The sequence below is a fragment of the Hylobates moloch genome, unplaced genomic scaffold, assembly GCF_009828535.3.
Source record: "Hylobates moloch isolate HMO894 unplaced genomic scaffold, HMol_V3 SCAFFOLD_11, whole genome shotgun sequence".
Classification (NCBI taxonomy): domain Eukaryota; kingdom Metazoa; phylum Chordata; class Mammalia; order Primates; family Hylobatidae; genus Hylobates; species Hylobates moloch.
This window is the reverse complement of record NW_026652286.1, coordinates 45,878,513-45,893,238: the sequence shown is the minus strand read 5'-3', so window position 1 is coordinate 45,893,238 and position 14,726 is coordinate 45,878,513. Positions and strand designations below refer to the sequence as shown.

Genomic DNA, 14,726 nt, shown 5'->3' with positions numbered 1-14,726 from the left:
AAAAAAATTAGATAGGCATGCGCCTGTAATCCCAGCTACTTGGGAGGCTGAGGCAGAATTGCTTGAACCCAGGAGGCAGTGGAGGTTGCAGTGAGCTGAGATCCTGCCACTGCACTCCAGCCTGGGTGACAGAGCAAGACTCCATCTCAAAAAAAAAAAAAAAAAAAAAGTGAACAAACCACAAAACATAGGAAACTGTAAATATGCTCTATATCATGGATAATCAGAGAAATTTTGTTTTTGTTTTTGGTAGAGATGAGGTCTCACTATGTTGCCCAGGGTAGTCTCAAACTCCTGGGCTCAAGTGATCCTCCCACCTCAGCCTCTCAAGGTGTTGGGATTACAGGCATGAGCCCCTGTACCTGGCCAGAAATGTGTTTTTATAAGACATACATACTATTAGGTTCATTGCAGCATTGTTTATAATAGTAAACAAATGGTCCCAATGTCAGTTTCCATCAGTAAGGGCTCTGTTTGCTGTGTATTCAAATCTTTTATAACAGGAATGTGTGTATTTTGTGTAAGTAAAAATAGTAGGCTATGGAGGAGGGGGTGATAGCAGCAGAGAGAAGCATAAAAGGCCTCTTTGGCAGGAAGGATGGCTTCCAGACCAGCTAAGTGGAGCAAGCATGTTTTGAAGGACACTGGCTCTAATAGGGAGTTAGCACGGGGTGGGTCACAGAATGTATTTGATCAGGCAAAGAGGACTCTTGCCATCCAAGCCTGTTCCCTCAGATAAATGGGGATAATTCCTATGTCATAAGCCAAATAAATGAGGGAATGAAACATACGTAACTAATAATAAAAAGTGTTAAAATTTATTGGGCATTTAACTCAGACAATCTGGTTCCAGAGCCTGCTCTCAATCCCAATGATGTGCTGCCTTCACATCCTAGTTATGCCACTGACTAGCTTTGTGACTTTGGACAAGTTACTTAACATCTCAGGATCTGTTTTTACCTGTGTAAAAATGCATATATAATACCTTTTTCACAAGCCTCAAAACTAATATAGGCCTTCCTCATAGGATTGTTGAAAGGTTGAGTTAAACATTGGTTTAGCTTAGGAACAGCATCTGGCACATAGTAAGTCTTCAGTGAACGTTAGCTATTACCATCATCACTATTAATGTGTGCTAGTGACTGTCCTGAGTTACATTATCTAATCTAATTTCTCATTTTTTTTTTATTTTTTGAGACAGAGTCTCGCTCTGTTGCCCAGGCTGGAGTGCAGTGGCGCAATCTCGGCTCACTGCAAGCTCCGCCTCCCGGGTTCACACCATTCTACTGCCTCAGCCTCTCCGAGTAGCTGGGACTACAGGCGCCCGCCACCATGCCGGGCTAATTTTTTGTATTTTTTAGTAGAGACGGGGTTTCACAGTGGTCTCAATCTCCTGACCTCGTGATCCGCCCGCCTTGGCCTCCCAAAGTGCTGGGATTACAAGCGTGAGCCACCGTGTCCGGCCACCATCTAATCTAATTTCGAATCCTCTGAACATGGCATTCACTGTCGTTTAGATGAGGAAATAAAGCCCAGACTGGGGACCAGACTCCAAGTGTGTCTTGCTCTAAAGCCTAGGCTGTTTTCTACTCTACTCTCATAAGCATCTGGTGCTCAGTACAGTGCTTAACACACAGTAGTGAGTAACCACATTGACTGTGTAAATATTACTTTGCTTTTGTCAGCACTTTGCAAAAAGGAAATTAACTTTTTGCAATTAATTAGTGCAAGTTGCCCACAGTGATATAGCTTGGTATGTTTTTCTTTAGTCTTAGCTCTGCAGCCCACAGTCTAGGAGCTGAACTTTAAGGTGCTTCATACCTGTCCCTATAGGATCTAACTCGGGCAGCTTTGGGTTGCCTCTGCTTAGAGGCTTGGTGCCAGGGATGAGTGGAGACCGACCTCTTGGCTTGATGCCTGTCTTGGCTAGGCCTAGGGCAGACTCATAGTTTAGCCCTTCCTTTCAAGGTCCTTGGCTGGGGACTTGGCCTTGTGCTCAGTACAAAGGTGCACTGCAGTGTGTTTTACGAGATGAGTAAGAAGGTACTCCTCTCACCCTCTCTCCATAAAGTTGCCAGACTAAGTCCTTGAGCTGCTGACTTCAGAAACCCAAAGAGAACTGAAGCAAGTCCAGATTGAATCCTTTTATTTTCCTGTAGAAAATGCTGGGGCTCCCTCCTCGCTCAGCAAGGACTTAAAGCAAGCAGAGGAAGTAGCAGGGATTCCTCCCTGCCAGCAGCTATCTTTTGAAGAGTTTTCATTCTTCAGATCCTGGGCACTCTGTCTAAATGGTGAGCTGATTTCCTAAAATGAGCTGAAATGTCTGAGAATGAAAGTTATTCCACGGGGATTATTATAGTCAAATGAATCATTTCAGATTCTGCAAGAAGATCAGACACGTGAAAACAAAAATTCACAAAGAGATCAAAGTACAGATTAAACAAGCACAAGACACATTGGCCACCTCTGTCTCCAGTGTCTGTCCGTCGGGATTAGTTCTAGGCACACCCAATACAGGCTCAGAAAGCTTTCCTTAAGTACACTAGGAACAGGGGACCCAGGAGCCTCAGCATTGCTAGTATCTGAGTGGCCAAAATACCTAGATTTGTTTCTCTGTGTCTAAGACATACCTTTTCAGAATCTACAGCTGGCTATTCCCAGGATTCCATGGTGGAGGAACAAGTCATCCTCAGCCAGAGGAAAGGAATGAAAACGAAGCTGAGGAATCTGCTGGCCTCAACTAGGAAAACTGCCCGTTTTACCCAGGCATCCTATCCTTGAAAGTTAGTGATCTGGCCAGGCATGGTTGCTCACGCCTGTAATCCTAGCACTTTGGGAGGCCAAGGCGAGTGGATCACCTGAGGTCAGGAGTTACCAGCCTGGTCAACATGGTGAAACCCTGTCTCTACTAAAAATACAAAAATTAGCTGGGTGTGGTGGCGGGTGCCTGTAATCCCAACTACTCAGGAGGCTGAGGCAGGAGAATCGATTGAACCTGGGAGGCGGAGGTTGCAGTGAGCCGAGATTGCACCATTGCACTCCAGCCTGGGTGACAAGAGCAAAACTCCGTCTCAAAAAAAAGTGATCTACATAAAAATCATTTTTTAAAAATCTCAGTAATATGCACTCAACCAGGAATTGTGTGACCTTAAACCATCCTTGGCTCTGCCACTGGCTAACTAGGTGACCTTAGACAGTCTCTTTTCTCCCTGGGCCAGTTAACACATTTGTAAAATGAAGACCAAAATAGTTTATCCCCAAGGTTATGTATTGATAGAGCCAGGATTAGAACCCATCTATTCTGATTCCCAATCCACTGACATTCCTTCCTCTCTCCTACCTATCCCTTGTGATTTCATGGCACTACTAGGCATAATTTAACCCCAACTAGGATATTCAAAACTAAAAGTATGCTGAAGGAATGAACTACTGATATGTGGAACACAAGGGATAAAACGTTATGCTAAATGGATGAAGTCAGGCACAAAAGAATACATACTGTATATTTCATTTATATGTAGTACTAGATAGGTAAAACTAATCTATGGCAGTAGAAACGAGGTTAGTGGTTACTTCTTGGGGAAAACATGAAAGATGGCTGGGTGTGGTGGCTCACGCCTGTAATCCCAACACTTTGGGAGGCCGAGGCCGAGGCAGGCAGGTCACAAGTTCAGGAGTTCGAGGCCAGCCAGTTCGAGACCAGCCTGGCCAACATGGTGAAACTAAAAATACAAAAATTAGTATTTACTAAAAATACAAAAATTAGCCAGGCGTGGTGGCATATGCCTGTAATCCCAGCTACTTGGGAGGCTGAGGCAGGAGAATTGCTTGAACCCGGGAGGCAGAGGTTGCAGTGAACCAAGATTGTGCCACTGCACTCCAGCCTGGGCGACAGAGCAAGACTCTGTCTCGGGGCGGGGGGAAGAAAAAGATTATGAGGGAACTTTTTGGGGTGATGTACATGTTCTTTATCTTGATACAAGTATGGGTTTCATGGGTAGGTGGATGTATTTTCAGAATTGATCAAATATACACTCAAGATCTGTGTGTCACTATATATAAACTATACCTCAATGAAAACAATCTTTTAAAAGAGTATGCCAAGAAGTTTTAGAAGGGAAGGAAATACAACATTTACTGAGCATTACTAGCTCATTATGTATATATTATCTCCATCTCAAATCCCTAAAAAGGGATTATCCTCACTCTTCAGATCAGAAATCTGAGGTTCCATGAGGCTAGAATAACTCAGCTTCAAAATGAATAAATGTGGAAGCCAGGCACAACCCAGGTTTGTTTGTCTCTTTTCCTTTAGCAGGTTGTCTCAGGGAGGGAAGGGAAGGTATTTGCAACCTGGAGCCAGAAGACTTGTGTTCCCTTTGGTTTCACTGCCATGTGATCCTAAGAACATCCATTTCCTTCTGGACCTCCCTCCAGAAGAGTCAAAGCTCATAGTTGTTTTGTAACCCTGAGGTTCTGGCAATCAGAATATCTCCAGTCCCTCTTACCAGGATAAGGCATTAAGAGTAATTTCCATTTGTTTCAGGGCAAACTAATCGTGAGTAACAAAAGCTCTCTGACTCTGGTGAGAGGATAAATTACCAGCTAGGTCAGTGACACAAGAGCTCCAAGGTGACAGAATCCAGCTGCCTCCTGTGTAAGAAACCTGACTCATCCCTGAGTGATGTGATAGAAAAAGATGGACTAGGAATCAAGAGATTTAAATCCTGCTGCCCTTTTCCAGTGACATATCCCATGACCTTGGGCAAAGGATTGCCCTCTATGGGCCCCTAACATGTACTATCTAAAAGAGACAATTAGGTTGGCTGGATCCTAAAGTCCTTATCCTCCAGTATCTTGTCAGTTTATGAAATCCTGATTCCTGTTTCTACATATTGATAACAGCTGAGCAACTGGAAAAGACTGCTATTTTTTCCAGGTTTCCAAATGGAAAACATGTGACACTGCCCATTGCCTATATGATATAGAGGCAATACACATACAGCTACCCAACTCTGCCATTGTAGCATTAAAGCAACCAGAGACAGTATGTAAGTGAATAAGCATGGCTCTGATCCAATGGCAGGGAGGGGTTTTGGAACGAGATAGAGCTGGTGACTGCACAACATTATGAATATACTAAATAAATGCTACTGAATTATTTAAAAATGTTCAAGGCCAGGCACGGTGGCTCACACCTGTAATCCCAGCATTTTGGGAGGCCAAAGCGGGCAGATCACCTGAGATCAGGAGTTCAAGGCCACCCTGGCCAACATGGTGAAACCCAAATACAAAAATTAGCCGGGTGTGGTGGCAGGCACCTGTAATCCCAGCTACTCGGGAGGCTGAGGCAGAAGAATTGCTTGAACATAGGAGGCAGAGGTTGCAGTGAGCTGAGATCGCACCATTGCACTCCAGCCTGGGCAATAAGAGCGAAACTTCATCTCAAAAAAAAAAAAAAAAAAAAAGCTGGGTGTGGTGGTGGGCGCCTGTAGTCCCAGCTACTCAGGAGGCTGAGGCAGGAGAATTGCTTGAACCCAGGAGGCAGAGGTTGCAGTGAGCCAAGATCGACTCCGTTTCAAAAAAAAAAAAAAAAGTTTAATTTTGTATATATGAATTTCACCTCAATATATTATTTAAAAAAACACAAACAGGCAGTGGGTAGGATTTGGTTTATAGGCAGTAGTTTGCTGACACCTGACCAAGATCAACTTTGAATTCTTTACTTAAACTCCATCTAGGGAAACTTAATTAGCAGTTATGTAACATCTGCCTGAATACTATAAGTCACTCATTACCCCCACAAAGCATTTTATTTCACTTATGGGCAGAATCTGTTTCTATCTGGAGAGTCTTTTCATGTACAAAGCCAAAATGTCCCTCTCTCCAACTTCCACGCATAGAGAGTTTACTTATGTTATGATCCTCTGCTTCACTACAGGACACCATGCCAGATTGCTTTAAAGGATGAATTGTTTCTAGTTGGAGAAATATGGAAGGGGAACATGCTTCTGTGCTAAAGCATCAGGCAAAGAGAAAATAGAATCTCTTTTTTTTTCTTTTTTTCTTTTTTTCTTTTTTTATAGAAAGGGTCTTACTCTGTCAGCCAGGCTGGAGTGCAATGGCACAATCATAGCTCCTGCAGTCTTGAACTCCTGGGCTCAAGCAATCCTCCTGCCTCAGCCTCCTGAGTAGTGGGACTACAAGTGCATACCACCACGTCCAGCTAATTAAGATAAAAAGTTTGGCTGGGCGCAGTGGCTCACGCCTGTAATCCCAGCACTTTGGGAGGCCAAGGCTGGCGGATCACGAGGTCAGGAGATCGAGACCATCTTGGCTAACATGGTGAAACCCCGTCTCTACTAAAAATAGAAAAAATTAGCCGGGCGTGGTGGCGGGCGCCTGTAGTCCCAGCTACTTGGGAGGCTGAGGCAGGAAAATGGCGTGAACCCGGGAGGCAGAGCTTGCAGTGAGCCGAGATCATGCCACTACACTCCAGCCTGGGCGACAGAGGGAGACTCCGTTTCAGAAAAAAAAAAAAAAAGAATGTTTTTGGTAAAGACAGAATACTGCCAGGCTGGTCTCAAGCTCCTGGCCTCAAGCAGTCCTCCTGCCTCGGCCTCGCAAAGTGCTGGGATTACAGGGATGCACCACCGTGCCTAGCCAGAATATAGAATCTCTTAAAGATACTCCACAGGATGGGCCAATTTCTGTCTCTAACACACACATACATATACACATCAGCAGCAGATTTTTATTAGATGGAAGATAACAAGCATTACCTCATAGGTAAGTGGTAACAAATGGCAAGTACAGCCATGCCACAGAGGAGTGAGGACATTACTGGCTATGGGAATGGGTACTTATGAAATCTAAGGGTCAGGTCTCGTGATGAACTCTGACTACCCAGTAAGCTCTTCTCCTTGGCACTCAATATGACCATTGCTGGCATGAAAGGGTCTACAGTAGCTAGTTCAACTTGGCCAACAGTTCTTCCAGTTCTGGTCGAGCTTTGAATCGTCCCTTGAAGTCTTCTTCAGTGTGCTAAGGAGAAGAAAAAGAAAATAAGTGGAAATTACTGCAGAGCTTTTAGTTACCCAGATATGCATAGCATCCAAAAAGGGCCCTTGAACCAGCTCTGTAGAGAATCATTCAGATTCCAGTAACTTTTATTATCTGCTATGTAGCAGACTTATATTAGATACTGGGGATTCAAACTTGAATCAGACTTCCTCCTTGCTTTCAGTGAACTTATAGTCTGGTTAGAAAAGACAGATATATGAAGATTTAATGCCAAAATGCTATAACTATCACAATAGAAGCATTTGAGAGAGAGAGAGAGAGAGAATACCAAAATTATTTACATAGGAAATAAAACAAACAGGGATTGGACTGTTTTAAGGCAGCATGACCAGCACATGCTGTCCCTGTCCCCAGATCTGTATGAAGCCCAAATACCAACCAGAAGAAGCTTGACAAGCATGGACTCAGAACAAGCAGAGCTGGATGGAGCAAATGGTACCAATCTAAGATGACCTCATACATCTGTGTCATTAGAAGGATCATCTTGGCAATTGGACCCAAATACTCAGTATTTAGGCTAAGACTCCTAATGTTCTCCAAGTTTTCCATGCCTGACAAAACATTCTATTGACTAGCATTCTTTATGAAATATATTCAGTCAAGCTACAGTCAAGCCTTGAAGATCCAGGAACCTTTTCTCTAACATATATTTTCCTATTTGTGTTCTGATTTATTACATCATATACTATCTTAACCCATGTTCTTTCTTCCACACAACTGCCTGAAAGGAGAGAATTCTGGGGCCTCATAGGCTCACCACCAACATCAGGATGCTGTGCTGAAAGTCAGCACTCACAGGCCACAAAGCATCATCCCTGATGCCTCAGAAGCTGGACTAATGATCACAGTGTCATCAGAGTGTACAACTTTTCTGATTATTATTTAGGTCACATTATCCACATTTCTCTGTTCTTTCTAAAGCCAGGAAGTCCACATGTTCTTATCCTTATTTTGAGCATATGCAGGCCAGCAGGGGCCTCTTCTCAAACCAGCACCTACCTCCTTCACTGACAGTCTGACTCCTTCAGGAAGACTGCTTTGGATTATTTCCAAGAAAATTTCTGCAAATGTAGCACTCAAACCGCTGATCTGCAAAATGAAAGAAGGTGCTCTAAGAGGTGGGAGGAGCTGAAAACGAGGTAACTGGGCAGACATAGTATGGGTTCAAATGCCAGCTCCAGTAGAGTCTGGAGAGCCCAAGGGTGGAAGATTAACACCAAAACTGGTTTCTGAGCTGGCCTCTACAGGATTTCTCCTGCCATCTGCCAAGGTGCTGAGATGGTCACTGCCAATATCTGCTCCTGTGGGCATTAGATGTCATTACTCGACCAAGAGGTTTTAAAGTCCAGGGTCTCTTTCTGTTGCCCAGGCTAGAGTGCAGTAGAACAATCATAGCTCACTGCAACCTTGAACTCCTGGGTTCAAGTGGTCCTCCCACCTCAGCCTCCAGAGTAGTTGGGACTACAGGCATGTGCCACCAGTCCCGGCTAATTTTTTATTTTTATTTTTTGGTAGAAACAGGGTCTTGCTGTGTTGCCCAGACTGCTCAAATTCCTGGCCTCAAGCAATCCTCCCACTTTGGCCTCCAAAAGTGCTAGGTTTACAGGCATGAACCATGGCACCCAACTCAGGCTGACTTTCTTATTTATTTATTTATTTTTGAGACAGAGTCTTGCTCTGTTGCCCCCAGGCTGGAGTGAAGTGGCGCTATCTCGGCTTACTGCAACCTCTGCCTCCCAGGTTCAAGCAATTCTCCTGCCTCAGCCTCCCAAGCAGCTGAGATAACAGGTGCCTGCCACCATGCCTGGCTAATTTTTGTTTTTGTTTTGTTTTGTTTTTGAGATGGAGTTTCGCTCTTGTTGCCCAGGCTGGAGTGCAGTGGCGCAATCTTGGCTCACTGCAATCTCTACCTCCCGGGTTCAAGCGATTCTCCTGCCTCAGCCCTCCTGAGTAGCTGGGATTACTGGCATGTGCCACCACGCCTGGCTAATTTTGTATTTTTAGTAGAGATGGGGTTTCTTCATGTTGGTGAGGCTGGTCTCAAACTCCCAACCTCAGGTGATCCGCCCGCCTCGGCCTCCCAAAATGCTGGGATTACAGGCGTGAGCCACCATGCCCGGCTAATTTTTGTATTTTTAGTAGAGCCAGGGTTTCACCATGTTGGCCAGGCTGGTCTCAAACTCCTCACCTCAAGTGATCTGCCCACCTTGTTCTCCCAAAGTGCTGGGATTACAGGTTTGAACCACCATGCCCGGGCACACTGACTTTCTGATTCAACTCAGCTTTGCCCATATCCAGGCATACCAGGACCTGACTGGTGTCAAACGCTGTGCTAAAAACACCGAGGTGAATCAGATGTATGGTAAAAGGGCAGGCAGGGGGCTGCAAGGAACCACAAGAGAAATTTCTACCCAACTCAACCAAGGAAGGTCAAAAAAAGCTTCCAGGAGAGGTAGTATCTGGGTGAAATCTTGAAGAAAAACAAGAGTAAACGAGGAGAATTCAACAGTAATGTGGAGGATTTTGAAGGCAGAGGAAACAGCATTCAGTAAAATGTGGGGGCATAACAGTGTTAGGAAATTAAAACTAGCTCTATTGGCCGGGCACAGTGGTTCATGCCTGTAATCCCAGCACTTTGGGAGGCCAAGGTGGGCAGATCACCTGAGGTCAGTAGGTTGAGACCAGCCTAACCAACATGGAGAAACCCCGTCTCTACTAAAAATACAAAATTAGCTGGGCATGGTAGCGCATGCCTATAATCCCAGCTACTCAGGAGGCTGAGGCAGGAGACCCGCTTGAACACAGGAGGTGGAGGTTGCGGTGAGCCGAGATTGTACCATTGCCTTCCAGCCTGGGCAACAAGGGTGAAACTCTGTCTCCAAAAAAAAAAAAAAAAAAAAAAAAAAAACCTAGCTGCATGTGTGGCTGGAGTAAATGGGCTGTGAAGAGGAAAAGCAGGAGGAGAATCATGAAGGCACCTGAGTACCAACCTAAAGCATTCAAACTATTCTATGGACTTCTGGCATGTCAGATCTGTCACAGGATATATTATAAATAATTTAATCCTGATAATATTTAAAAAGCCAAAGATTGCACTTAGTTATTTTTTAAATTAGCATATTTAGACTTAAATTTAATATTCATTTTATTACCTTGCTGATATGTTCCTTCAGTGGATCAAAAAAGGGTGATGCCTATACCATAGAATATTATTTGGCAATAAAAAGGAATGAAGTACCAATGCAACAGAGATGAACCTTGAAAACATTACACTAAGTGAAAGAAGCCTGACACAAGAGGCCATTTAATGTACAATTCCATTTAAATGAAGAGATAAATCCATAGAGATAGAAAGTAGATTAGTGGTTGCAAGGGGTTAGGGCAACCAAGAAAGAGGAGTGACTGCTAATGGGTACACGGTTTCTTTTAGGGTGATGAAAATGTTCTAAAATTGATTGTGTGGTTGGTTGCATAACTCTTTGATTATATTAAAAACTTTTTATTGTATACTTCAAATTGGTAAATTGTATGATATGTCCATTATATATCAATTACTGCTGTTATTCAAAGGGGGATGATGTTAAAGCTGTGAATTTTTTATACCTCTGGGTACCCTCGTGGTGGTGTGGTTGGCACCCATCATTATCTGCAGGAAGAAAAGAGGACAACTGCTAGAGATCAAAGGAAGGCAGCCACTGAGGGGTTTCAAGCAGGAAAATGACATGATCACTTGGTATGGGGGTAAAGTGAAGTGGATGAATCTGAAAGATTTTTAGGAGGTAGAAGCTATAGAATTTGGTGAATGAATGGCTATCAGAGGACAAAGAAGGGTGACACATTATTAGGCTCAAAGGTGGGGAAGATTACAGAAAAAGAGGAAAATCAGTCCCTCTACAACTAATTTTGCATAGACAGAGTGCAGGGAGGACTCCTGTGGAACATCCAAGTCGAGAAGGCCAGTAGACAACTGGGTCTCAAGTTTCAAGCCTCAGCCAACAGATCAGGACTAGAGATATATACATCTGGGGGGTTATCAGTATTAAACGATGATCACTGAGGCCTAAGGAATGAATGAGACTGCATAGGGGGAAGGTATTATAAAAGGAGAGATGGAGGCATCAAGAACTGAACCCTGGAGAACACCATTATTCAAGAAAGAAAAGAAAAGAGCATAACAGAAAGTGAAAAAGTGGACAGAGAAAAGAACCAGGAGAAGCAAATACATTTTTTTATTCTCCTGGAGTGCCTACCTGAACCACTCGTTCATGGGTGGTAAGCACTGAGTCCAGGAACATTTTGCTGCCTTGGTCCTGCAACTGCAACACTTCTATGGTTTTGGTTGGCATCGCATAACTGTGGGAAGGAAGAGTCAGCTACAGTGAGTGTTCACTGAAGCCAGCAGCCACTTCAATCATAGTAGTCCATGAGTATAGCCACTACGGCATGTGATAGTTCCCAGAATGTAGGGGATGCTTACCTGCAACCAGGAGCAAAATAACTAGATCCCTCTTACCTCCTTCAAAACTCCCTAAGCAAATACACCATGTTTAATGCAGTTCTGCATCTCTAATCACACTTAATACAATACTCCAAAAAAAAAAAATACAATACTCCGAACAAAACCTGGTGATTAATAATAAATAATTTGTTGCTAATGAAGAATAGCCCATTCTAAAAGAATCAAGTGACCAGGTGTGGTGGCACACACCTGTAATCCCAGCAATTTGGGAGGCCAGGGCAGCTGGATGGCTTGAGCTCAGGAATTCAAGACCAGCCTGGGCAACACAGTAAGACCCTGTCTCTACAAATATACAAAAATTAGCTAGGTGTGGTGGCACACACCTGTAGTCCCAGCTACTCAGGAGGCTGAGGTGGACAGATTGTTTGAACACAGGAGGTCAAGGATGCAGTGAGCCAAGACTGCGCCACTGCACTCCAGCATGGGCAACAGAGGAAGACCTTGTCTCAAAAAAAAAAAAAAAAGAAAAGAAAAGAAAAAGAAAAAAGTCAAGCTCCTCACTAGGTATGCTTTGGAGGCTAACCTTGGGTATTTAATCTGTTCTGGAGAAATAAGGCATGAAAATTAATTGTTCTAGAACAGGATTTCTCAACCTCAGTGCTACTGACATTTTAGACCAGATAATTCTTTGTTGTAGGGGCTGACCTACACATCCATAAACATCCCTCTACCCACTGGATATCTGTAGTATACCCCAAGTGGTGACAGTCAAAACTACCTCCAGACATTGTTAATTTTCCCCTGAGGGGCAACTTCTCCCAGATTATAGAGTTTATGCTTACTAAAATTGGCTTCAGCAAGTCTACATGTTGCAGTGAAAATAACACGGAACATGGAGTCAAGTGTTGGTTCTGCTACTTATTGGCAATATTTACTTAGGTAAGTCATTCCCCCTCTGGGCCTCAGTTTCTTCATGTATAAACAAGATAACCATCTAGGCCTATATCAACAGAGAATTGTGAAGACTGGTGTATTAATGAGATAAGACCGGACTAATGGCTACACAGAAATATGGTAGTAGTGTTGTGTTCATCTTATCAAAAAGTTCATCAAACTGAAGATAAATGAAATAAGATTCCTAAATTTTCATGTGTCACAAAATCATCACTTAATAGCAAGGGGCATGGCCCTCTATAGGTGGACCTCTACAAAAGAAATTTAGTGTAATAGGCCAGGCGCAGTGGCTCACGCCTGTGATCTCAGCACTTTGGGAGGCCGAGGCAGGTGGATCACAAGATCAGGAGTTTAGAAGTAATGGAAAATGGACTAGACACATGACAGTCAGTCCTGGAGTTAAATATTGGCTCTGCCAATTATTACCTATTTGAATTTGGAAATTCAGGTTTCTGAGTCTCCATTTCTTCTGCTATAAATTGAAAATAATAATACCTAATTCATAGAGTTGTTGTAATGATTAAATGAGATTACATAAGTAATTACCTGGCATAAGGTCAGTAAATGCAAGATATTGCAAATTCTTTCAGGTAGTCTTTCTAAATAACATCCCTCCTGCTTTTCAGCATTATCTCTGATCTCCTCTTCTTCTGATTCAAATACAGTAATAACTTTCCAACATAAAAAAATGGGGATACAATCATAGACTTCTTATGGATGTTCAAGTGAAATAATTGTGTTTCAGAAAAATAAAAACACCCTAAAATACTATTTTTCTTTTTTGGCATTCTGCAGATAGGACTGACTAAAGTGGGAATTGTCCATTCCTGCCACTAATAATGGGTTTTATTCTTTAACACTTACTTCAGCAAGATTTCACTGATTTGTTTACTCATTCACTCAACAAATATTTACTAACAGCCTGCTCTGTTCCAGGCACCCTGATGGGCAATAAGAAGTCTATGCATGTGGTGGCTTGCACCTGTAATCCCAGCCCTTTGGGAGGTTGAGGCAGGTGGATCACCTGAGGTCAGGAGTTCAAGACCAGCCTGACCAACATGGTGAAACTCTGTCTCTACTAAAAATACAAAAATCAGCCGGGTGTGGTGGCAGCCACCTATAGTCCCAGCTACGCAGGAGGCTGAGGCAGGAGAATCACTTGAACCTGGGAGGTGGAGGTTGCAGTGAGCCGAGATCACGCCACTGTACTCCAGCCTGGGAAACAGAGCAAGACTCTGCCTCAAAAAAAAAAAAAAGTCTATGCGGCCAGGCGTGGTGGCTCCCAACTGTAATGTGAGCACTTTGGGAGGCCAAGACAGGAGAACTGCTTAAGCCCAGCAGTTCGAGACTAGCCTGGGCAACCTACTGAGACCCTGTCTCTATTTAGAAAAAAAAGAAAAAAGAAAGAAGTCGGCCGGGCGCAGTGGCTCACACCTGTAATCCCAGCACTTTGGGAGGCTGAGGCAGCTGGATCACCTAAGGTCAGGAGTTCAAGACCAGCCTGGCTAATATGGTGAAAACCTGTCTCTACTAAAAATACAAAAAATTAGCTTGGCATGGTGGTGAGTGCCTGTAGTCCCAGCTACTCGGGAGGCTGAGGCAAAAGAATCACTTGAACCTGGGAGGTGGAGGTTGCAATGAGCCAAGATCATGCTACCTCACTCCAGCCTGGGTGACAGAGCAAGGCTCAGTCTCAAAAAAAAAAAGGTCTATGCTTTCAAGGAGCTCACTGTGAATGTTTTAAAGAAATAAGTAAGTATATAAACATTGTACTACAGTAAGACAAAGGCAATAATAGGTATGTGCCAAATACTATAGGGACAAGAAGGGGAGGAAAGGGGGGCTCGGGGAAAGCCTCACAGGAGGTAGTGATTTATCAAGATGTAGGACAGCCCTTTAAGTATGTAAGAGTACATATGGTTTTTTTTTTTTTATCTACACTATTTTGTACCTTCCAAATTTTCTGCAATAAACATTGCTTTGATGATCAGACAGTAAAATGGAAGGAAATAAATGAAAGAATTGAATTTCACGAGTCAATCTAACATGACAAAATAATGCTATTTAGGGGGAGTATTGCCAAGAAAGGGACAAAAGGAAGTCTGCTGGGGTGCTGGGGAGCTTCACTTTATACAAGTTACATCTCAATTTTTAAAAATGTAAGTAGATTTTTTAAAAAGAGAAAAGCAGCCTCACAGTGAGTGATGCTGAGTGATGCTTTTACTCTCAG

The 14,726-nt window shown here is 43.4% G+C and overlaps 1 protein-coding gene across 1 annotated transcript in view; it reads right to left on the bottom strand.

Annotated features, from left to right (window-relative positions):
• Positions 1–6,734: 6,734 nt before the first annotated feature.
• The window catches only part of MRPL48 (mitochondrial ribosomal protein L48), a gene marked incomplete at its 5' end in the record, with an annotated part of 35,739 nt that continues 27,747 nt past the window's right edge, over positions 6,735–14,726 (bottom strand). Inside the window, 3 exons of the mRNA XM_032166912.2 lie at positions 6,735–7,044; positions 8,083–8,172; positions 11,334–11,436. Of these exons, the coding sequence (XP_032022803.2) occupies positions 6,970–7,044; positions 8,083–8,172; positions 11,334–11,436 (268 nt within the window). The remainder of the gene's footprint in view (positions 7,045–8,082; positions 8,173–11,333; positions 11,437–14,726) is intronic.